The 25,257-nt window shown below is 38.3% G+C and overlaps 1 protein-coding gene across 6 annotated transcripts in view; it reads left to right on the top strand.

Moving 5' to 3' along the window:
- The window catches only part of fat3a (FAT atypical cadherin 3a), a 39,015-nt gene that overhangs the window by 7,072 nt on the left and 6,686 nt on the right, over window positions 1–25,257 (top strand). For all 6 annotated transcript variants that reach the window (XR_015711820.1, XM_087794991.1, XM_087794990.1 and 3 more), the window contains exons 2-24: window positions 709–1,032; window positions 4,716–4,777; window positions 5,054–5,368; window positions 5,690–5,900; window positions 8,814–8,953; window positions 9,039–9,314; window positions 9,455–9,665; window positions 9,750–12,478; window positions 12,561–13,932; window positions 15,265–15,461; window positions 15,708–15,861; window positions 15,923–16,156; window positions 16,957–17,349; window positions 18,411–18,625; window positions 18,879–19,016; window positions 19,452–19,595; window positions 20,329–20,526; window positions 20,643–21,444; window positions 22,313–22,444; window positions 22,655–22,809; window positions 23,353–23,580; window positions 23,816–24,062; window positions 24,570–24,723. Coding sequence is in view for 5 of the 6 variants with exons in the window: in XM_087794991.1 (XP_087651117.1) it covers window positions 709–1,032; window positions 4,716–4,777; window positions 5,054–5,368; window positions 5,690–5,900; window positions 8,814–8,953; window positions 9,039–9,314; window positions 9,455–9,665; window positions 9,750–12,478; window positions 12,561–13,932; window positions 15,265–15,461; window positions 15,708–15,861; window positions 15,923–16,156; window positions 16,957–17,349; window positions 18,411–18,625; window positions 18,879–19,016; window positions 19,452–19,595; window positions 20,329–20,526; window positions 20,643–21,444; window positions 22,313–22,444; window positions 22,655–22,809; window positions 23,353–23,580; window positions 23,816–24,062; window positions 24,570–24,723 (9,031 nt within the window). In the remaining variant the exon portion in view is untranslated. The remainder of the gene's footprint in view (window positions 1–708; window positions 1,033–4,715; window positions 4,778–5,053; window positions 5,369–5,689; window positions 5,901–8,813; window positions 8,954–9,038; window positions 9,315–9,454; window positions 9,666–9,749; window positions 12,479–12,560; window positions 13,933–15,264; window positions 15,462–15,707; window positions 15,862–15,922; window positions 16,157–16,956; window positions 17,350–18,410; window positions 18,626–18,878; window positions 19,017–19,451; window positions 19,596–20,328; window positions 20,527–20,642; window positions 21,445–22,312; window positions 22,445–22,654; window positions 22,810–23,352; window positions 23,581–23,815; window positions 24,063–24,569; window positions 24,724–25,257) is intronic.

The raw sequence follows: 25,257 nt of genomic DNA, 5'->3' as shown, positions 1-25,257 counted from the left end.
GGAAGCTTGTTCCTGGTGTGTTCTAGCAGAAAAAAAGTATAACAAATCTCATATTAGAAATGAATATTAGATTTAATTGAGCATGTTTAAAACTTGCATCTGGTCAGAGATCCACGCAGCTGCAATGGTCAATAAATTAATTTTAAACAGGGATGTGTTATAAATGTAGTGAAAATAAGATAAAGGTATAAAATAATTATCATAGAATGCCTGTGTTCTAATAATAATAATAGTTAAATTGTAGTCATATCTAAGGATTTTCCCTTGGAAAAGATGCACCACCTCGATTAAGCTTAGAAAACAACTCACAAACAGAATTAACAACTGAAATTTAAAACACCTTAACAACTAAGATATATCTCATGAATAAGAAAAGGTTCTTATCAATACATTCAAACTCAGATGATATACTCGGATGCTTAAAAAAACCTTTTGATATATAAACAAAAAAGTTAATGTCTTTGCATGACAAGAGAGGCTCATTTAAAAAGAGCAAAATCATTTACATTGACATCTTCACAAAAAGAGCATGATATGGCATAAAGAAACAATTTGAGAGAAGGGATTTATGAGTGAATTTATTTAACCAAGTTCTAGAAAAGTCTGTTTTGATACAACTGGAACACAGTCAGCTTGTTCCTGACGTGGTCCAGCAGAAAATAATTGATCATAAATCCCATATTTACATGTTGTTTTTCCTATTTACAGGTGTGATCTACACAACTGATATACTGGATCGGGAGACCAAGGATTCTTACTGGCTTACAGTTTATGCGAACGACCATGCTGTGGTGCCCTACTTTGCCGGGATTGAAGTGTTCATTCAAGTCGATGACATAAACGACAACGCACCTCTAACCTCAGAACCAATGTACCAGACGTCCATCCATGAGAATTCTCCTCGAGATGTTTCTGTAATTCTAATCCAAGCCCAGGACCCTGATGCCGCAAGTCCAGAAGCTCCTAACAGACTGAGTTACCGCATCATCAGTGGAAACCCTCAAAACTTCTTCACAATCAACACAAACACTGGTGAGTTCATTTTGTGTTCTTGGAATGATTCAAATGTGTGAATGAAAGTCCTAGGTAAAAAGGGTAACAGAGGATTTCTATTGTTGTTGTTTATTTTTACTGAACTAGCTGAACTAGCTGAGTCAAATATTAACATAAATGGCTAGCTGTAAAGTTGCTAGAATGAGGCAAATATTTGCAATAATGATCTCAGTATCTGAAGCTGGATTCTAAGCACAGTGACAGTTTGATTAAGAACATTTTGTGTAGGTTTAACCAACCTGTTTTTGGTTGACCAACTGAGCTTTTGTATTTGTAAGAGATTCTGTTTAAACCCTTCTTATATTTCAAGGTCAAGGTGACCTGAAGGCCCTATAACAAATCTATGTGTGGTCCCAACCACTGCATATGTATTTATGGAAGCCAGTGCGGTTGTTCAACAAGGGTTAAAAAAAGGGCTGGCATATATGTTCATTGAACCCTGAGTTGATTTTATTTTAAGACTTAAAGAGAACACTGAACAACTAAAACACAAAACTTCGTAAAGATTAACTTTTCAATATATGCATTTCTTCTTGACGAACACTTTACAATCCTCCTCGACAGGAGGCTGTACTATCTAGATTTTAGGTCAAACCGAGCACCTTCTAAGCGATGACGTAATACCCTGTAAATGCAAATCACTTTTTAAAACCATTTTATAAGTGAATGCAACTTTAACTAAGTGATTTATGGACACTTTTTGTTACACATAAAACATCATATTAGGTCTTAGCTCATTTTCCAAGCATCTGTACTATCTGTCACTTCCTGGTCTGACAACGCACATGACTTTCATCCCAGTGGAATCCCCGGGCTTCATGTAACAAGGATGCTGAATGGCTAAAACTTGTTTGACTAAAATTACCTTGTAACTGGACAATAAAATACAAACCTTCAAGGGAACAATTACCCAAATACATGTATTTTTATTTTATTTTATAAGTAAAAAAGTAAGTTCTAAAAAGTCGCTTGAAAAACAGTTCCATGGAGACATACACGGTTCCAATCAAAGGCGTTGTCACATTAAGCACATGAAGCCCTGGACAAATTCATTTTGGATGACAGTCTCATGCTTCTTTTTTTGTTTATAAAAATGTTTTATATTTGATACAAAGTGTCCTCCTATCATACAGTTAAAGTTTTGTTCACTTTTCAAATGTTGTTCGCAGTGTGTGGCGGAATCACGCAAGAAATGATCAGGCTTAAGACATGGCCCATTGTGAAGTCCATTCCACACCATGTATGATAATGAATTTAGTGGTAAAAAGTCTGACTTTCTTGTGCGTGGCCGATTTGTTGGTGGGAAGTCAGCCCCACCTGCTGTCCTGTGGTTAAACCTCTGGTACAAATGGTTGACCTTTTGCGAAGCGTGGGTTTGGAGCTGAAGACCAATAAGTTTGGGCTCTAATTGTTTCCAAAGTCGAGAGCACAGACACTTTATATCTTTGTAAAGTGTTTGTGTTTTTTTTACAACCAACCTCGTCTTTCATGGTGTACGGTTATAGTTTTTTGAAGTCGCACAGTTTTTTGAACAAAGGTTTTAGCAGGTGGTAGTGTTGTTTCAAAGTCTGCTCTTGCTACACTCGGTTTAGTTGAGTTTGGGAGCCATACAGCTAAATAAGTATTCCCAGTCAGTGGTAGAAATTTTTTTTTTCACTGTCAAAAGTTTGTTCTGCAATTTGAAAATTTCCTCAAATATACAAACCTCCATACTTCAACCTTTTCAACCTAATTGTGCTTACATTTACATCATATTTAGCTTTGTAACCCATAATAATTATGTACATTACTGTAACTCTTTATTCTCTCACTTTCTTTTAATTCCAATGTTCACAGATCCTCCTCTGCACCAAAGTTATCATTCCCTGATGCCTCCACTCATCTTTCATCCCCCTCTCCCTTGTGTTACTACAACTAGTATATCAAGTAATTTATAAATGTACTACACCAACACATCCTCCTTACACTCAACATACTAATAAAGGTATCACCACAATAATAACATAGAATCACAAAGTTGGTATTTATTTAAATAAATAGTTTGGTGTTTATCAGCATTTTGAGAACAAAAATAAGATAAAGAAGATAATAAGAATGTTTATGAAAAAAGTTAAATTGTAAACTCGTCCAATACATGGACGGTCCGTGAAGTTGACAAGCTGGTGAAACAAAATACTATGTGGAACAATTTTGAACAAAGTGCAAAGATTATTAAGTGATCACGAAAAGTCCAGAAGTAAATAATAACACTTTTGTACACCTATAACACTTAGAATAAACAAGTCAATTAAAGGTATTTTTAGAGTCTTCCCTGCCTTAAAATGAATAAGGTTTTGAGAATAGATGTAAATAAAAATAGCACACTCAGAATAATATATTAGAACAAGTGAACAAATCCATTAAACTAGTCTGAATCTGATTCACAAAGTCTGGATGACTTTTGTTCATGATCAGGGTTTTAAACACAATTTTTATACTAGAAACACGCCTTAATCACATTAGTATTGACAGATACTGCGTCGTGCAGGATTTATTGAATAATAATGAGAGTTTTCTGTCTCGATCCTCAAACTTGGATCAATTGTTCTGTGATCAACAGGATTTAAAAGTAAGTTAGTAAACTGTTTAACGATGCTATGACTAAACTAAACTTCTTAAATGTATTTTAATGTAATCATTGATTGTCCTTTGTGAAATTTAATTTAGCGTACGGTCCATTGACGTCACACTCAGAACTCGCTGACAGCCTTTATTCAACCGGTATTAAACACAAACTCACTATTTGTTGGATTGAGGCTGATTCCAATGATGAAGTAAACATAAAAATAACAAGAACATTTGTGATTATTGACTTTCATGCATCGACTGAAAGTTTCTCTCGTCTCTACAGAACAGCAAAGTTAACTGATTCGTTTTGTTTCGTCTTCCTTTGTTTCTCCGATCTGTTGGATTTTTGTTGTGATGCTTCGCTAGATGCGTAATAAAGTTAGTGGTGTTAAATCTTGTAAAGCAATTTTTCCTCTCCAAACATCCGTCCACATCTTCTCTGCAGCAGAGATGCTGCTCTGCTGTTAGCTCTGATGATAGCTTAGCAGGCGCTGCATCAACAGTGCCGGGGCGTGACGTCAGCGCAAATATAGTTATATAGCTTTTCACCGTACCCTCTCCGACTTGTAGACTTTAGTTTAATTTTTCTTCTGCAATCTTGAAAATTGATCTACAAAATGCAGACAGGTATTTCGAACACTGCCAGTTGTTTCAAAGTTTTTCCTTCAGGAGGGTAATTTAAAATGCTATTGTAGTGAGAAATATAGTTTGTCATGTCTCTACTGCATGTTCTCCAGACTGAAAGTTCCATATACACCAAACCTTATTTTCATATATTTTCACATGGTTTGAAATCACTCTTGTTGATGTTACATGATCAGTTTCTACAAATAAATCTGTGTCATGTGTGACATTTATCATAGACACATGTATTATGTACATACATGTACATACATGTATATATGCAGATCTGTGTGAGAAGTTAAACATATATTTCAATTAAACATTTTGTCTTTTTCATTGAGCATTGCTTTATTATGTTGGAGGATATACATTCTTCTTAACAAATCTGGGAAACATACATCATGCTACAACTCAGTGTCCTTTTCTCTCAGGTCTGATCTCCACCACATCCAGAAAACTTGATCGTGAGCTACAAAATGAACATGTTTTAGAGGTAAGGAACAAATAAACAAATACATCTAGTAGAACATACTGTAGTTACTGTATATTTATAGACTGTTCAAGCCCTTTTGTGACCCTGGACTATTACTTTCTTACTTACTTACTTAACATGCAGTACAGGAGTTTATTAATGTACTACAGACAACAATTCAATACAGTTCTATCTATCTATCTATCTATCGACCTATCCATCTATCTATCTTTCTTTAAAGTAGTTTATGTGTTTAAAACTGTCTCTCTTTGTCGTCTAACCGACTTTTCTGTGTAGGTGTTGGTGTCAGATGGCGGTCCCAGTCCAAGAACAACTACAGTGTGGGTGATGGTCACGGTCATAGATGAAAATGACAATAGGCCAACGTTTACTGAGAAGGTCTACCAAGTAAAACTGCCTGAAAAAGAGAGACGAAAAAAGGCTGAGGCAATATATCGTGTTTTTGCCTACGACCGCGATGATGGGCAAAACAGCATTCTCTCCTACAGCATAATAGATGGGAACGAAGACGGGAAATTTTTTATTGACTCAAAAACTGCAGTCATCTCATCCCGGAAAGCCTTCTCTGCTGGCAGCTATGACATCCTAACAGTAAGAATTGTATTTGTTCATTTTGTTTATAGTTGTTAGCATCATTTAATGAGATTTGCCTTATATGTTTGTTTGTGCACATGCATGGGTGTGTAAATGTCGTTTTTATAGAATAAATACAATATTAAAGATATGATGTTATTGATCATTGTACTGTTTGGCTACATGAGGGATACACTGCAATTCCATAATAAATATAAACACTTTATTTTCAACATTTCAAGTCTCAAAAGATAACTGTAGTTTCAACAGTTGCTTAGGATATTATGTTTGCATCTGTAATTTCTGGCTGACTCAAGTCACTTCTCCATCTCTCTGTAGATCAAAGCAACAGACAATGGCCGGCCTCAGAAATCCTCCACAGCTCGTCTCCATATAGAGTGGATAAACCGACCGCCTTCCTCCGCTACTCCTCTTCTCTTCGATGAGCCGTTCTACAACTTCACAGTCATGGAGAATGACAAGGTTGCAGAGATTGTGGGTGTCGTCTCAGTTCAATGGAACAGAGCACTCCTGTGGTTCGACATTATCAGTAAGAACCAAGTTTTGGTAGAACTTTTTATTTTTGTTTCATGTTTTTTTGTTTGTAGTGTAATGAACCACATTAATGGCCGTTGCTGATATCAACTATCAACCTCAACTTGACTAGCACCATTGAGTGATACATTAAAAGTAGTACTTGAGTGGACCGTTGTCAGCTATTGTTTTAGTCAAGACCACACTGGGACCAGAGCGTATCGAGGCCGAGACTAGACCTAGACATTTCAGAGCTACAGAATGAGCAAGACTGATATTGTTATCCTTTTTTTTCTCGATCTGCCCCTGCATAAAAAATTCACAAACAAAAAGAAAAAAGACAACTTGGGTGTAGGGATGTTAGAAATGGTAATAGTTAAATTAGTAACCATGGTCAATTTCCCAACGACTATTATTACCGTGTGTCTGACTCTCAATTGAAATGCTTTCATAGCAAACAATGATGAATAGTATAAGTCTGAATGAGTTACACTGGTACAACAAAAGTCATGATTCCCTGCAAGACTAGACAGTAAAAATCTTTTTGAGACAGAGATGAGAAATTGTCAGCAATATATTCATGGACTGACAAAAACAGTATGCATAAATTATCAAATTTGTGTTCTAATTATTTTTGCTTATTTCTTATGAGTAAACTTGACTGAAACAAGCACATTGACATCAAGAGTCACAGGCGTGTGTTACTTTAGATGAAATACCATCTTTCTTCAAAACAAACACCTTTCAGACAGAAATAATCTATATAATAAAAAAAAGGCCAAAACTAGGCGAATAGGCAGTGCTGCGCCAACAGATTTGCATTCAAGCAAATATAAGCCTTACCATGAGAAGTTAATGCATTGACAATTTCATTCATATATGTCAGGATCAATGCCCTTCGCTCCCCAATGTAACAGGACAAAACTGTTAAGGACCGAACTCAGTAGTTAAAAGATAATAATTGAGAAGTTAAAACTAGTGCAATTTTCATTATTAAACTACTTGTATCTAGTGCTGTATAACTGAAATATTTTCTTTGATTTACTTCTTGATTTGGTTCATGTCTTGTCGAGTACAACATTGCTTTTCGTGAAGTAAAGGAAATTATAGATTTGTACTAAATTATTATTTGTGTCTTGTCTAAACTGATTTCATGAAATGACTAATTAATTTCAACTCTTTGGAAACCTGTTAATGTTCCACATTCTCATCCTTGAGTCCTCATCTCTTAATACTGTACTATTGGAATTCTCATTTTCTCTCTTTTCTCCTTAATGCTTTGCACCTGGAAGGTTCCAGGTCTTTCCTTGAGACCTTTTATATTCTGCAGAATACTTGTGGCAGAAACTGTTCTTCTGAAGGTACTTTAACCTCTGTTTTCACTTCTTTGAGTGTATGATTCACCACCTTCACCTTTCTTTTCCCGTCATTTTATTTACCATTTTTGTTTGTGTCCCTGCAATATTTCTTGTTAGATTTCATTAGTGATGGGCTGGTGAAGATGCATTAAGCTATTTTTTTAAAAGATTTTAGTAGTTGCACCAGTAGTTTATGAATGAAGTAAGGTTTAAGAGCAAAGACTGCCTTCTAGACGGCTGTGAGAACCAAGGACACAGCTTCATTAAGCTTCAGCAACACATCACTACTTTTCATTGCTGATGCACTGATGCTTAGGTACAAAAGCAAACGTGTGTGTGTGTGTGTGTCTGTGCATGAATGTGTGCATACCCCAAATTACAATTTTTTTAATTATTTATTCATTTCAAATGTCTTGCCAACTGCAACATTTAATGCAAATAATAAACTCGGCACAGAAACCTGTGTGCCATATAATCAGGATTATTGTTTTGAATTACAATTTTAATCAAAACTTCCCTTTATCAAGTGTTTTATTTCTGTTTTCCATTGCAAATATAAATATATAAATAAATACATAAAGTAACTTTACGCTATTATTCTTCCTAACATTTAAATTATTCTAAATCAAATATTTGACAAAAAATTGTAATCTCTGGATATCTTGAATAATGCCTATTTATTAGTTTAGTGGCATCAAGTGGATGTGACATCACAGTAATCTATGCTGTTTGGGTTTTATTTTTTCAAGAGCTCTTAAACTGAGGGGGGTTCTCCACTAATGTTGGTTTCCATGTATTAAAATGACATCAAAAAAAAGACTGAATTACCAGAAAAAAGGGAACAAGTAATAAGTGATTGAATCTGCACAGGGAAACGATGAACAAAAAGGTGTTTTAGAGCCTTTTAATTGTGACTTTATATGGGCTGAAATAAGCATTTTAAACACTTTGCGAAGGAGCATTTGTCCTTCATAAACAGTATATTTGTATGTGTTATGTGTGTTATACATTATGTTTATCATGCTTTTCTACATAAATATATATATATAAGGTAAGGTAAGGTACAACTTTATTGATCCCTCAGGAGGTCTCCTTCGGGAAATTGTTTTTTACCAATAGCCAGCAATTTTTCATAAACAATAAAAAAATAATAATAATAATAATAATAATAATAATAATAATAATAATACATAAAGAATAAAATAATAAGAAGAACATAAAGAGGAAGAACAAGATGACACAATCTAAGTCTAAAGACAAAGACAAAGAACATAGGTCAAGGAAAGAAAAACAACAAAGACAAAGGATACAAAGACTAACATGGAACAGAACATCCAGATACTCTCACTGCACTCCTGCCCCCGAACTCAGAATTGTACAATTTAATAGCCCGAGGGATGAATGAGTCCCTGAGTCTATTTGTTTTGCACCTGGGTAGGAGCATTATATGTATACCTATATATATAGGTATATATATATATATATCTATATACATCTATAGATCTATATATATATAGACTGTGTATACCAATGACTGACATCCTCCTTCTGATCCTTCCCACATGGTCCAGGTGGCAACACTGACAGTGTCTTCGATGCAGAGAAAGCCCAGGGCACCATCATTATAGCCAGGCCTCTTGATGCAGAGATGCGTTCTTCCTACAATCTAACAGTTCAAGCTACGGATGGCACTAACATGGCATTTACACAGGTATCAAAATAAATGGTTCCTGATTCCTACAAATGACTTTGTTTTCACAGTTAAAGCCAAGTTTTTTCTTCTTGGTCTGTTGCAGGTTTACATCACAGTAACAGATTACAATGACAATACCCCCATCTTCTCACAAGCCGTATATGAAGTCACTATCTCTGAAGACATACCACCCGACACTAAAGTGCTCCAGGTAAAGGCCATGGACCGGGATGAGAATCACCACCTGGTCTACTCTCTACACAGTTCCATCGACCAAAGCAGTATGCGCCTTTTTCGCATCAACCCCTCACTAGGCACAATATACACCACTGAACACCTGGACCATGAAGCTGCCGCTCAACACATTCTCACTGTAATGGTAAGACATTCTCATTGTACCTAAACTAAGAACAGCTTTAAACTAAAAGTCTTGGCCTACTGTGATCACCTGAGCAATTTTATATAGTTCATATCTCACTAAAAATAAACTTATTTTGTTCTCTTGCTTCTGGTTCATAGGTGAAAGACCAAGAGTTCCCGTACAGAAAAAACTTGGCACGGGTGCTGATAGAAGTTGAGGATATAAATGACCATTTACCAGTTTTCACCAGTGCCCTGTATGAAGGCTCTGTATATGAATCAGCAGCTGTAGGATCAGCTGTAATCCAGGTCACTGCCCTGGACAAAGACAAAGGAGAGAACGCTAAGTTGCGTTATACCATTGAAGCAGGTGGATTTATTTATATGCGTGTTAGCATCATTATCAATCTTTACTCGTTTATTCAATATCATCTAATGGGTGTTTTCTTTACAGGCAACATTGGAGGCCCTTTTCATATTGAGCCAGTCTTGGGAATCATCAAAGTTGCTCGTGACCTTGACTTGTCCAGTATCGGTCACTATGTTCTAACGGTCAAAGTTATGGATAATGGCTTGCCTGCCCTCTCATCCACCACCATGGTGCACATTGCTATTACGTTCTCCGACAACGCCGGTCCCAAGTTTCCTCAGCCAGAATACCAAGCAGACATCACAGAGAACGCAGCAGTCGGGACCTCAGTGACCACTATCAACGCCGTCAGCCAATCCACACTCACCTATGACATCAAAAAAGGAAACTCTGATCATGTTTTCAAGTTAAATCAGTACAGTGGCGTGATAACAACCAGGAAACCTCTGGACTACGAATTGAAAACAACCTATACATTAACAGTTCAGGCCACCAACATGGCTGGAATGGCATCTAATGCAACACTGTTGATCCTGATTCTAGATGAAAATGACAACCCTCCTGTGTTCCAGCAGCTTCACTTTTCTGGCAACATAAGTGAAGCGTCATCAGTCAACAGTGTTGTCTTGAACGCAGAGGGGTCACCACTTGTTATCAAGGCCCATGATGCCGACCAAAATCAGAATGCTCTGTTGGTTTATCAGATCGTTGAGGACACTGCGAAGAGCTTCTTTGCAGTTGACTCAGGAACTGGCTCAATTCGAACAATTGCAAATTTAGATCACGAGAAGTTTGCGAACTATCACTTTCATGTTCAAGTCAGTGATAATGGTTGGCCAAAGTTGACTGCCGTTGCGCCTGCTGAGGTCAAAATTACAGTAATTGACACCAATGATTCACCACCACAGTTCACCCAGACAGTGTATGAAACTGTCCTGCTTCTTCCTACCTATGTTGGTGTGGAAGCACTGCAGTTGTCAGCAATGGATCCTGACAAGGATGTTCCTTCGATCTTAACCTACTCGTTTGTTGATGGACAACTGGAGCATTTTTTCATTAACCCCTTGAATGGGATAATCGTTGTAAAGAACAAGAACTTTTCGAAAGAGCGTTTTGTTTTCAATGTCAAGGTGACTGATGGAAAATACTCAAGCACAGCTGTTGTAACCATCCTAGTTCGAGAGGCTCTAGATTCTGGCCTCAACTTTACTGACAGCCTGTATACAGCATCCATTCCAGAGAATGTGACAAATATAACTCAAGTGGCTGTTATCAATGCTGTTGGTAGCCAACTCAACGAACCATTAAAGTATACGTTGCTTAATTATCGTACTCATTTTAAAATCCAGCCAACCTCAGGTGTTATCCAGACGACTAAGATACCATTCGATCGTGAGGACGTGGAGTTGTATGAACTTGTTGTTGAGGTACGGAGGGAGCATGATCAACTTCATGTGGCCAGAGTTATGGTCAGAGTTCATATCCAGGACATCAATGACAACCCTCCTGTATTTGTTGGACTTCCCTATTATGCAGCTGTGCAAGTGGATGCAAAGCCTGGTTCTTCGATTTTCCAAGTCATGGCAGTCGATATTGACAAAGGAATAAATGGCCAAGTATCATACTACCTTTCAAGAAATCTAGATCATTTTCAAATAGATCAGCAGACTGGAAGCCTCAGCCTAAGCAAAGCTTTTGAATCTGATTTGTCCAACATGGAGTACCAGGTGATGATATATGCCAGAGATGGTGGCCAGCCACCTCTCTCCTCCTCTGTTGAGGTTCCAATAACAGTGGTCAACAGAGCCATGCCTGTGTTTGAAAAATCATTTTATTCTGTGTCTGTTAATGAAGATGTTTTTGTGTACACCCCTATACTTGGTATAAATGCAACAAGTCCAGAAGGCCAGAACATAATCTACACCATTGTGGATGGAGACCCATTTCTTCAGTTTGACGTCGGCTTTGACACTGGAGTCATCAGTGTCATCCACCCATTGGACTTTGAGACTTTGGCGTCTTACCATCTAACCATTCAAGCAACTGATAGCTTAACAGGTGCTCATTCAGAGGTCAATATAGAAGTTCTTGTTCTAGATGTAAACAATAACCCGCCAGTCTTTCAAAAGAGGACCTACAGGATTTTTCTGCTTGAAACATCTATGATTGGAACTCCAGCACTACAGGTCATTGCCATTGACAAGGATTCAGAGAGAAACAATGCTGTTCACTACCAGATTTTTTCAGATTCACAAAATAGCACTGACCATTTTCACATTGATAGTAGCAGTGGACTTATTCTCACTGCACGCATGTTGGATCATGAACAGGTCCAGAAGTATGAGTTCATTGTCAGGGCTACTGATAATGGCTTTCCACCGTTGAGTAGTGAGGTGTCGGTCACAGTAATGGTAAATGATACGAATGACAATCCTCCTGTTTTCAAACAGCTTCTGTATGAGGCATATGTGAATGAATTGGCACCAAAAGGCCACTTTGTAACTTGTGTACAGGCTTCTGATGAAGATAGTTCCAACTTTGATAAGCTAGAATATAGCATATTGTCAGGGAATGAAAAAAACAACTTTGTAATGGGAAAAATGACTGGAATTATAACACTGTCCGGTCACAGCAAGCAGAGAATGGATTCTATTTATAGCTTGAATGTTTCTGTATCTGATGGTGTCTTCACAAGTACTGCACAGGTTCATATTAAGGTGGTCATTGCAAACCTTTACAGTCCTGAGTTTGGGCAAAGTGTGTATGAGGCAGCGTTGATGGAAAATGCTGCCGCTGGAACCAAAGTAATACAAGTGAGTAGTATACTCAAAGACCCCTTCACAAAAGATGACTATTTTATCCTGTTTTTTTAAACTGGGTGTTTTGATATTTCAGGTGAAAGCCATGGATGCAGATCCTGGGGTGTGTGGCAACATCACCTATTCATTTGTAAATGACATGGCAAAAGATCGCTTCAGCATTGATGCAAGAGGACAAATCACAACACTTGAAAAGCTTGATCGAGAGGACTCTACCAATCAAGACATTGAACTTAGAGTAGCAGCAAAAGACTCAGGTGGCCACGTGTCTTACTGTACCGTCAAAGTCTCTCTATTGGATGAAAATGACAATGTGCCACATTTCCATTCAACTGAATACAGAGTGTCTGTAAGCTCTAATGTCAGTAGAGGCTATTTGGTGACTCAGATTCAGGCCACAGATCCTGACAGTGGGATCAATGCCCAAGTGAAGTATTCACTGTACAGCGAGATACACATTCCTGTAGTGGACATTTTAGAAATAGATTCTGATAATGGCTGGATTGTAACCAAAGGTAGTTTCAGCCACATGACAAGTTCTGTCTTGTCATTTTTTGTGAAAGCAGTGGATGGAGGAAGTCCTGTACGTCACTCCCTTATACCCGTTTACATTCATGTGCTTTCCCCAGAAGCCTTCATTCCAACCTTCGCCCAACATCAATATTCCTACACCATATCAGAGGACACCCAAGTAGGATCTGTTTTAGGGAAACTGCATATTAACACTCCTCCAAGATATGCCTCATTATCTCCAACCTTTGCTTTGATAAACGGGGAAACAAGACAACACAACCATGATGGAACATTTATAGTGGAACCAGAGACTGGTCAGATCAAACTTGACAAGTCCATTGACTACGAAGTTATTAGAACCTTTAACTTTAGAGTCACTTGTACGATAAAAATGTGGAAGTTAGATTCTATAAATTCAGTTGATGTGGAAGTCAATGTTTTGGACTCAAATGATAACAAACCTTGTTTTGAGAGTAATGCTTATGAAGTCACAGTATTGGAGGATATTCCTGTTGGAACTGCTATACTTCAAGTGCGATCATTTGACCTTGACTCAGCAGCAAATGGCCAAGTATTATACAGTCTTGGGTCACTGATTCCAACAGATGAAAACCCAAATCTACTGGTCAACACCTTTAATATTGACACAAACACAGGATGGATCTTCACAAGCACAATTTTGGACCATGAGTCTAGACCATCTTACACTTTCACAGTGGTGGCCAGCGACTTGGGAGAAACAGTCACCCTCTCCAGCTACACAACTGTGACAGTTGTGGTGTTAGACATTAATGACAATCCTCCAATATTTCTGGAACACCAGTACTACGGTCTGGTGAAAGAGAGTGACCCACCAGGCGAGGTTGTGGCTGTACTAAATACCAAAGATGAGGACAGCTCACCTGCAAACCGCCAAGTCAGCTATTACATCACTGGTAAGACATGAATCATGTATGCCTCACTTTACTCATGTCTTTGACTGTTTTCCTGTTGGCAATCGAGCGTAAAACTTAAATATGTATTCAGTAAGTCCTTTATTTTGTCAAGTTTGTTGAAAAATGTTTTTTGTATTGATCGATATCAAATACTCAAGTTATCATCAAAAACCATGAAGAAAACTCTTTAGACTCCTTTTTGACAACACTAGTACCAAGTACTCTCATCTAAAAGAGGTAAAAAGTCATGGGTCTACCCGCACCTGGCAAAATTGACCATGTTTGTGGTTGTGAGAAAAAGGGTGAAATGTGTGCCTTCCTAAAAACCTCTTATTAGAAGAGCAGCAGTATTTAAATTCCACTACACTGTTCTTTCATAGGAAACATTTCACTACAGAGAGTTTAGGGAATATGCCGCCTGTGTTGCAAATTTTAGTATAGTATAAAGGGTGCTAGAACTAGTACAATAAATATATTCAATAAATATATTCTATAGTCAAATATATTTATTTCAGTGAGTTAACAGTCAGACAGAATATGCTTCTAGATCACTTTTTATCAGTCACCGAAAAAAGAGACAGTGGAAAATGAAAAACAATTAAATAATTAATCATTCAGATAGTTTTAACGAAAAAGAGTTGTGTCCACATAAACTGAGCCCCCTACATTATCCAACAAAATACGACCCCCAACTAAGACTGTGAAGTAATTAAGGAAATCTACACCTGAGTTCAATACTATTGTCCAAAAACTTGGATAATCAAGAGGAATTCAAAAGCATCTGCAGTGAATAAAAAGCCACACAAACTCACCAGCAGAACACATTTTACTGAAAAAGAAGCATAGGCGATTCTGGTGTTATTCATATAGTCACCATCAGGGGTCTTACTTGTGCTCACTCTGGTACTACGCGGCTGTAAAGTAATATTTTGACACCACAGTTGCTGGACCTAACACAGTCAAAATGATTTCATTCTTTGATCATAATGTAAATTGTTGGTATAATTGTGACTGAGACTTTTACCCAAGGTTGGATTTACCTCAAAGATTACCAAGTTTTTAAAATTGTTGAGCAGATTGGTCTGCAACCCACAGTTTAAACTAACTGAGGTATAAATACAATATAATATATGTGAAAATATCTGCTTTGATGGGCTTGTGCAGCAACATTCAGATGCAATGTAACCATCACAGATCCATCCTACCTTGTCTGCCTAAAACACATAAAAAACAATAAATGATAAATAGGAAAAGATCTTAAATTCAATAATTTTAAACAAAAATACTGTCATAGCTCACCTGACCATGCCTATTTTCATGTATGTGTTGCAGGAGGAAACCTTCGCAGGGTTTTTGCACTTGGATTGGTTCAGGGTGAATGGAAAATGTATGTAAAGGGTGTGCTGGACAGGGAAGAGTGTAGCCACTACACCATCAATGTCACTGCCAGTGATGGGCTCTTCGTTTCCAAGGCAGTTGTCATAGTGACAGTGTTGGACAGCAACGACAACAACCCAGTTTGTGACCAGGTGTGCTTTAATCCTTTCATTGTTTCTGCGTACGATGATGAGTGGTTTATAGCCACTTGTTTTTATTGTGGTACAGTGACACAACGATGTGTGTGTGTGTGTGTGTGTGTGTGTGTGTGTGTGTGTGTGTGTGTGTGTGTGTGTGTGTGTGTGTGTGTGTGTGTGTGTGTGTGTGTGTGTGTGTGTGTGTGTGTGTGTGTGTGTGTGTGTGTGTGTGTGTGTGTGTGTGCACATGGATGTGTGTAGGCTGTGTATAGCACTTATATTTCAGAGGGAATCCCCCCGAATAGTGTTGTATTACAAGTTGGAGCCAGTGATGAAGATGTTGGGGCCAATGGAAACCTTTTGTTCTCATTGCATGGACGTGGATCTCTGGACTTCAGCATTGATGTTGACACTGGTAGGACGACTACATTTGTTTGACAATATTCGCAGCAGAAAGCAGTGTCATTGTTTTGTAGGCGAGATAAAGTCATCAAGGACTCTGGACAGAGAGACGACGCCCAACTACAGGCTGGTTGCTAAGGCAACTGATGCTGGTGGTCTGTGGTGCCGCAGTGAGGTGCATCTGACCGTGACGGATGTGAATGATAATCCACCACACTTCTCTCTGCAACACTACACCATCAGTGTATATGAAGATACTGCCCCAAATGCATTGCTCACACGAATGCAAGCAATCGATCCAGATGAAGGTGATGCTCAACTCTCTTTAATACTGATCTCAATGAGGAAATCAACCATATGTACATAATTATTGCATTTTTTTATTATTTGTCCACCTACCAACATTTTCCAGACTATCTGAATGCTGTTGCAGCATTTTTTAAATCTTTTCATTTCTCTTTTGAAATTCTCTCTCTCTGGTCGATGAACGGAAAAGTAGCAATATGACCACACATGCAATTGTGTTTATTTAGTCTCAAGGAGCTAGTAAGACCCGTTAAATACTAACCCAGCTAAACTTAAAAAGGGTTCGGGGTAATTGGCTCTTATTCAACACACACGCTTAACATCAGGTTGGGGACCTTTTTTGCACCTCTGACTGTTTTAATGTGGGCATTATCTTATATAATATAATCCTAAGCTTTGGAACAATCTTCCTCTCTCTTTGCGCTTGATGGAGTCTACTGACTCCTTTAAGAAACATCTTAAGACGTTTCTATTTGTTCAGGCTTTTCCTTGATTTTCTGGAACTCCTGTTGTGTTATCAGTTTTATCTTGACCTTTAAAGTATATCATTTATTGAATATTGTTTAAGCGCTTTGTGACCCTGGTCTAGAAAAGCGCTATACAAATAAAAATTACTTACTTACTTACTATTATATTAACGGATGAACCTTCATACAACCATTTTTTACATGAGTTTACGGGTTTAATTAATAAAAAACCTGAAAAATGTCCATGGAACCGATACCGGGTTGAGGATCACTGTTTTAAATCATGGAGCTAATTGCTAACAAATACTGACTTGAGTCTTTTCATTGTATATTAGCAGGTCCAGGTCGCATGGTGGAGTATTCATTGCCTGATTCAGCCAGTGGAGTTTTTTCTATTGACCAAGCCACAGGAATCATAACACTTGAAGGAACCCTCGACCGGGAGGTGCAGCCGATGTATCAGATAACTGTTAAAGCATCTGATAAGGGATTACCACAACCTCTCTTTTCACTGGTCAACGTTACAATTTCTGTCTTGGACATAAATGACAATCCGCCAGTGTTTGACCGCCGTGATCAGCTGGTGACCATCCCGGAAGATGTGGATGTGGGAACGAGAGTTCTCAAAGTTCATGCTGCTAGCAAGGACATTGGGACTAACGCTGAAATTACTTACAGCATCCGATCAGGCAACGAAAAAGGACGATTTCACATAAACACACAATCTGGTGAGTGGGGAGGTGGTTGAGAGTAAATGTGTCATTTTTACTTTCTCTCTCTGTTTTACTGCTTCCACAACATGTGTCCGAGATGTATTTGTTCACTCAGGTCTCAGCCAGTCCAATCCTTAGAACAGCTTCAAGATTTAGCTGTACCGGCAAATAAGCCCTTAACCTGCAAAGCCAAGAAGCATTTCCTTTGACCAATCAGAGTTCAGATGTGCCTCTCAGTGTCTGCTAGTTGTAGTTATGTTCTCGAGACCCTGATTAGTTGGTCGGGGAAGTTAAGAGCTGCTTTCATTCTGGAAAACAACATGCTAATGTTCATGTTATTTATATTTTTGGGGAATAGCTGAAATTCTCAAAACAATATTTTTATGGTAAACATAGGATAGCTTGACATCATGTGGAGAGGTCTACCAGTGCAGGCAAGTAATTCATTACCTACACTTTTGTAATTCGCTTGTCATTCCTTCACATTTTATTTTTCATTCCATGAGGGCAACTGTATAAAATGTATTTAAATTAAATAGATGTATAATAATGAATAATGTCAATGCAGTTTGACACAAAAAAGGAAATATAAACTCTATTGATTTCAATAATTATTACTATTTACTGGTTGGACTGGTTTCTTCATTCACACTTCTGCGACACCTGACCTTGTAATGTTTTGTTTTGGTACAATACTGCTTGTTTCTATAACTCAGACATAGTGTTTGTATTCTCAGGTTGGGCAAGATGATTTTTTTTTGTTTTTAAAAATAAGGAAGAAAAATAGATGTAAAATATGTGTTATTAAAAAAAATTTTTTTTTTACATTTATCTTATATTTTTAATAGGGCCAACACTATATAAGCAAGGTACTTTATATCACCTTTAGACAAGGAGCTAGATATATATACTTTATAACTTCTATGTAGACTGTGAATTAAGTATTTTCAGTTACAATAATTGACATTACATTAAAAAAACATTAACTAAATGAAACTTTTCTGGAGTGATAAATGGCAGAGGTATGTTTAAATGTCTTCCAAAGTAACATCATTTTGTAACATGTCGTTACACAGGAGACATTTTGGTGGTTCAGGCTCTGGACTATGAAATCTGTAAGGATTTCTTTCTGACTGTGGAGGCAAGGGATGGAGGCACCCCCCCTCTCAGTGCCATCTCAACAGTAAACATAAACCTGACAGATGTCAATGATAATGCACCCAGATTCAGTCGTGACTACTACAGTGCAGTTGTGACAGAGGATGCCATCATTGGAGAAACTGTTGTCCAGGCAAGTACAACCGAAGAGAGCGACTTTGAACAATACATCGCCATCTAAATCACAAAATGAAGGTCTATATGGATAACATGAATATTATCTGTAATGAAAAACATTTACGAACAGTATTACAATGACTACACAACACAAAGAGATTGATTGGATTATAAGTATTATAACTCACCCATCTATGGAGCTAGCGACGCAATCCCACTGTTTTGACCTAAACTTTACTTTTCTTAACTTTGTTTCTTGACCTGTTCAGATGGTGGCAGAGGATTTGGATAGTCAGGTGAATGGAGCCGTCCTTTACTCCATTGTAAGTGGAGACGGGAACAACCAATTTTTCATAGATCCTCTCAGTGGGATGCTTAAGGTCAACAAGCAACTGGACCGCGAAACAGTAAGGACCGCCAATGTCTCACTCAGTCTGCAAATGTATAATTAAAGCTGTGTGATTTTGTGACCCCCGGGGTTAACGGACAACAGGGCTGCACCGGTTAAGGAACAGTCCGATTACAGCAGGGCTCTGAGACTAGTAGGCATGTAGAAGGATATTCTTTGGCCCTTCATTTAATCGCCAAGTTCAGTTTGAGTGCTGCCCATGTCAAGACTCCATCTTTGTACAATGTCAGATAGTTCAGATATAAAGTCCATAACTATTTCAAGTATATAGGTAATATGTTAAAATACTAAATAGTTATTTTTTACTTTGTTTTCACTTCAAGCACCTTTAATTTACCAACTTGCAGATGTATTATTACACACTTTTTTTTTCATCATAATGATTTTTCACATTCATTACTGGTGGTAAATGTGATATGTATTTTCATTGCAGATTCCAAACTACTCTTTGACAGTCAGAGCTCTAGATAGTGGACACCCACCAATGTCGTCCACCGTCATGGTTAATGTAGACATAGCTGATATCAATGACAACCCACCCATGTTCTCCTCAGCCAACTTGACCTCTGTCATCCAGGTAAATCTGAGTATAACTATCTATGTGTTCTTGACTGACATAAACACATAATCTTGACAAACCTGTCGTAACACGAAACATGCTAGTCTTGAGATACAATGAGTTGAAAACGATGTCAGCATGGTGTCTGCAAATTCTAAAAACAAGTTTAACCTTGAGACTTTTCTACATTTCCTGATTAGGCAGTCCAGTGTTGACAAACAGTCAAGGCAGTCAGCAGCCAAACATTTAATCAAACAGCCAAATGTTTATAATGAGCATTGTTGGGTCAAGAAAATGTTTAAGGGTTTTATATTTTCATTTTCATTTATCACTTTAATGAAAGCATTTCTTAAAACTAATTTTGTAAATACTGTTTCTGGCTTCACAATGTCATGGCGTCTCCGTTTTGCTGTAACTAATGCCAAATGCCATTTGTTTACAAAACAAGACAAAGGCTCTTATTGTTTCAGGTTTTATCTAATGGTAACTTCAAAAAGTCTCAGGACTCTATATGGAAAAACTGTTTCTAACCCTCTGCTGTAAAGCAGTTTGGTGGTCCAATGAAACTCACAGAATGGATCTTCCAGACAAAGTTACGTTGTTAAGAATGTTGTTAAAATACTAGTTAAGGTAAAACTGCACTAGTCTTGACTGAATCGATCATGACAGTAAATATTCATCAAAAATAAACACATGTGCATGTGAAATAGGCAGATACAAAATTCTGTGGGAACTTTCTCTCTCTTGCCAGGAAAACAAACCTATTGGAACGAGCATCCTACAACTGTCCATCGTTGACCAGGATTCTTTACATAATGGACCCCCGTTTGACTTCAGTATCCTGTCAGGAAATGAAGGAGGGGAGTTTGTGTTAAAGAAAGATGGAACTCTCATGACAGACCAGGTGTTTAGGAAGAACCATGGAAAGGAGTATGCCCTTCAGATCCAGGTAAAGTCGCTCCAACCACAGTTTAATTATATTGAATTATGTCACTAAAATTGAGCGAACTCAAGTTTTCAGGCAGGATAAAAACATTCTCACTCATTGTGTTTCTTTGCTTTCAGGTGTCAGACTCAGGAAAGCCTCGTCTGTCCTCGTCCTCAACCATGAAAATTCGGGTGATAGAAGAGAGCCTACACCAGCCTGTTGCTCTTTCCTTGGAAATTCACATCATAACAATGGAGGACGAATTCCCGGGTGGGGTCATCGGCAAAATTCATGCCACAGATGCTGATCCTTATGATGCTTTGACCTACGGCCACTTTCCTCCAGTCCATCGCAGTCTCTTCAAGATCAGTCCTCACGATGGTAAAATTATTGCGTTAGGTGGGCTGGATACAGGGATGTACTCCATCAACGCCAGTGTCAGCGATGGTCGCTTTGCTGTGCCGGTGCCAGTGAGTGTTTACGTGAAGCAGACGACGACTGAAATGCTGCGCGAGGCAGTGACTGTGCGTTTTGAAAGTGTTTCCCCGCAAGAATTTGTTGCATTACACTTGAAGAGTGTGTTGAAAGTGCTGCAGCATGCAGCCGCGTCACAACACCAGGATTCTCTGCACCTTCTCAGTCTGCAGCCAGTAGGGGGGACGGAGCAGCTGGACATGCTGGTGGCTGTCGAAACAGTGGGCGGAGGCTTCTACAAGGCGGCTTATATCACACAGAAACTCAGCGCTTCTCGACAGCGACTTGAAGAGGTTCTCAAAGTCTCGGCCATTCTGGAAAAAAACTGCTCCGGCCTGGAGTGTCAGGGTGCACAGTGTGAGCAAAGCATTACCCTGGATTCACACAACATGGCGACATACAGCACACCAAGGATCAGCTTCGTCTCGCCACGTTTCCAACAGACGTCACGCTGCACATGCTCAGGTGAGCTTTACGTGTAGTTTGTCTTGTTGTTTAGTATTATTTAGTAAATGCGTTGCTTTTACATGCTCTAAATCAGTGGTTGCCAACCCCTGGTCCGGGGACAGGTACCAGTCTGTGATGCATTTGTTACTGAGCTGCACAGAAGGAAAAAACAATTCATATAATTGATTGTTTATGTCTCTTACAGTTTGTCATTAAAAAGATGCTGTTTTCTCCTAAAAAATAAATAGCTTGTAGCTCTTTAAAGGTCAAGACGCAAGTTTAAGTCAATTTTATTTTTAAAATGAAACATCTGGTAAACATCTGTAAAACCCAAACTCTATACAATGTTGTTGTTTTTTTTTTACAGTTTTTATCTAAATGTCCACCAATATAATGCTGACATAATACTGGTCTGTGGTGCAAAAAACTTTGGGGACCCTTGTTCTAAATGATCTTTCACATGAAGTAAAGATAATTTTGGGCATGTTGCAGTTTTTATCTATAATGTTCAATACGAAAAAAAAGGTATCTAATAGATTCTCGCATCACACAACATAGAGATGGTTTTATTTTTATTTTTTTCAAATAGTATAGAATTGTATATAGAACATTAATTTAGTAGCTATAGGTCACAATAGAGGTGGAGACCATCTGTTTGGTGCTGGACTGAGCTTCCTTAAGTTACTGATGTTGTCATCAAGTGGTTCCATAAGGATCATATTCTTCACTGCTGTCACTGACACGACATTATACTTTTATCCATTTCTTGGCTGATTACATAAAGAAAACTCAGATTGTTAAAAATGTAAATGAGGTTTTGATAGAAAAAAAATTTCATGTTGATATAATTCCTCTCATTCCTGCTTCATTCATTCGATTCCCTCAGATGTGAGTTGTGCAATCCCAGCAGAGCATTGTGAGGAACAACCATGTCCAGCTGACATGCAGTGTGTGTCAGTGAAGGCCACAGAATATTATGAGTGCCAGTGTCCTCCAGGGAAACTTGGGGAATGTGCAGGTAGGTTGTTCTTCTTGTGTTCAAGGTAGTGCTTGTTATCTGTCACTGAATTGAGTTAATCAAATCTGTCAGGGTTTCAAAGGTAATTTATGATTTTAGTAGGCACCTTGTTGCAAATTGAAATGATAATAAAAACATTTCTCTCTTTCTCTCTCTCTCTCTCTCTTTTTCTCTCTTTCCCTTTCTCTCTGTGTGTGTGCGTGTGTGTAGGACCTTCATCGTTGAGTTTCACAGGAAACAGCTACATAAAGTACCACCTGTCTGAGCAGTTGAAGACCGAGTTGAAACTGAGCTTGAGGATCCGAACACTTCAAAGTCGAGGAGTCATCATTTACACACACACCGAGTCCTGCGTCATGCTTAAGGTTGTGTATTTATCATTTATCATTTCTATTTAATGTTATGTTTCCGTCCTCTAATTCTCCACCTGCATAAATCTTGTCTGACAGGTCTTGACAAAAATGGGTCTAAAAAAAATACCCGGTAATTAGATTTTCCTGATGCCCATTAAATAAGTACACATTAATCAGAATCAGAAACTTGTATTGCCAGTGTTGTATACACAACATATAAGTTGTTTATACTGTCAGTACAAGATTAAAGAATAAAATAAAGCACACAAAATAAGTAATATGGTTATTTTTTGCTGTACTTCATTCCCCTGGGTAAAATCATTCAGAGATTTCCTGATGTTTCTTACCACATTTCTGCTGATGACAGCAAATATTAGGGGTCTTTAAGTGCTAAAACACACAGAAAAAATTGGGGAAAACGCATCTTTTTAAAACTTAGGAATATTGTTGTGTAAATCAGAAGATGTTATTTTTGGTCTTTTTGACCCACATACTTGTGTATTTGATTTGAATGTGTCTAAGAGATTGTACTTGCTTTTGTGTCTTGGTGTGTAGTTGGAGGATGGAAAGCTATCTTTCCAGCTCACCTGCAGCAGAGACAGTCCAGACATTTTGGGGATCTCTGGCCGGAGGATCAACGATGGTAGCTGGCACACGGTTGTCCTAGAGCTGAATCACAACTTCAGTAGTCTAGCTCTGGACGACAGTTATGTCGAGCGACGGCACAGACCACCGTACATGGAGTCTGTAGTTGGAGCCAAAACCATCTACTTTGGAGCACTGGTAAGTCACATCAGTATATTGTCAATATACCTTTCCTCCTTTTAACAAGAAACCTTCTGTCAGACTCATGTTTACCTTACCAATATTTATTTCTTCAGGCCAAATGTTTAGGCTTAATTTTGGTCACACCTTAAAGAAGGAAAATGATCTTAATTGCTATTTATGTATCGGTTAGATTTCAGAGAAACATTCTTCATTTTGACTAATTCTTTCAATTTCGAAAACTTGATTCTAGGTGCATCATCTAAACTCCCAGGGTTATTTGGATTCTCAGAAGGACTTACAGGTCTTGGAGGGTTTTCAAGGCTGCCTGGACTCAGTCACCCTCAACAACAATGAGCTGCCACTTCAGAACAAGCGTTCTCATTATGCTGAAGTGGTGGGATTGTCCGAGTTGAAGTTGGGCTGTGTTCTGTACCCCGATGCCTGCCTGCAGCATCCGTGCCTCAATGGGGCTACATGCATCAGTCTGTCCTCTGGTGGTAAGGACACCATACCTCTGTTATTTTATTGAACATTACATACATAATTGTGTGTGTCAAGACATTGTAATCTTAGATCCCTCCATGTAAACATTAAATCACACAGCCTTATTCAATGTCTATATGAAGAAGAAAAATCACCTTTTACAGTACTTTACTCGAACAGACGTTCAGAGTTTGTGAGTTTTGTTTATGAGTAAGCCACATTATTGAGTTGTCAGGCATTAGATGATAATATCCAGTGGTGCTCCATCCTCATAGTGAGTGAGGTTGGTTCAAACCCTTAATACTTGTAAATTGGTGTTTCAATGGGCCACTGAAATCACATCCAGGAGAGGATTGATCTATCTCTCTTCCTATACAGTCCAGGACATCCCATTGAAAGATTCAGTTCACAGTAGTCCACATAAAATAAACATTTTCACAATTTCAACAAAAGATTAAATTATGTATCCAAAACTGTTTGTTTACAAATAATTAATCCCCAGACTTGTATCTTTTTTCAAGGATTTTTATGCAGCTGCAATCCACAGTTCACTGGGGGCCGCTGTGAGATGGAAATCACAGCTTGTGTGCCAAACCCATGCCAAAACGGAGGAATGTGTAAAGCCATTGGAAACGCCTTTATTTGCAGCTGCAGACGAGGCTTCAAGGGTCTAACGTAAGCCAGAATGTTGATTAAACTATTTGTCTAATATTGTTGCACATAAACAAAGTTGTGACCTTGATGTCATAAGTTGCGACACTTCTCCTAGTAAGTTGTTTCTGGATATTCTGTTGGGTATTTCAACTAACTAGGAAGTCTGAAGTGGTTGTAGGACTCTGCCAGGCCTCCCTTTTATCACCTATTCTGGCGGGGCCAGGGTAGAGGGGGTCTTTGGTTTGATGACGACATCATCTCATCACTGCTCTTTGCAGATGATGTGGTTTGCTAGGTAGATTTGCAGCAGATTGTAAAGCAGATGGAATAAGATTGAGCTGCTGCTCTCAATCTTAATCAGAAAAAGTATGAAATGTTCTTTCCCGGTTGGAAGAGGGATTCTCACCCCAATTGGTGACTTGTATTATTTTAGAGTCTTGCTCATGAGTGAGGAAACCATATAGTGTGAGATTGGATGGATCTTCCCAGCATGTTCTTGGGTCCTCTGAATCTTACATAAAGAAAGAGCTGAGCCAAAAGGCAGCTTTTCATTTA

The sequence above is a fragment of the Callionymus lyra genome, chromosome 7 (genome assembly GCF_982586985.1).
Source record: "Callionymus lyra chromosome 7, fCalLyr1.hap1.1, whole genome shotgun sequence".
Lineage (NCBI taxonomy): Eukaryota > Metazoa > Chordata > Actinopteri > Syngnathiformes > Callionymidae > Callionymus > Callionymus lyra.
The sequence above is the reverse complement of the archived record's forward strand: the minus strand, read 5'-3'. Positions and strand labels throughout refer to the sequence as shown.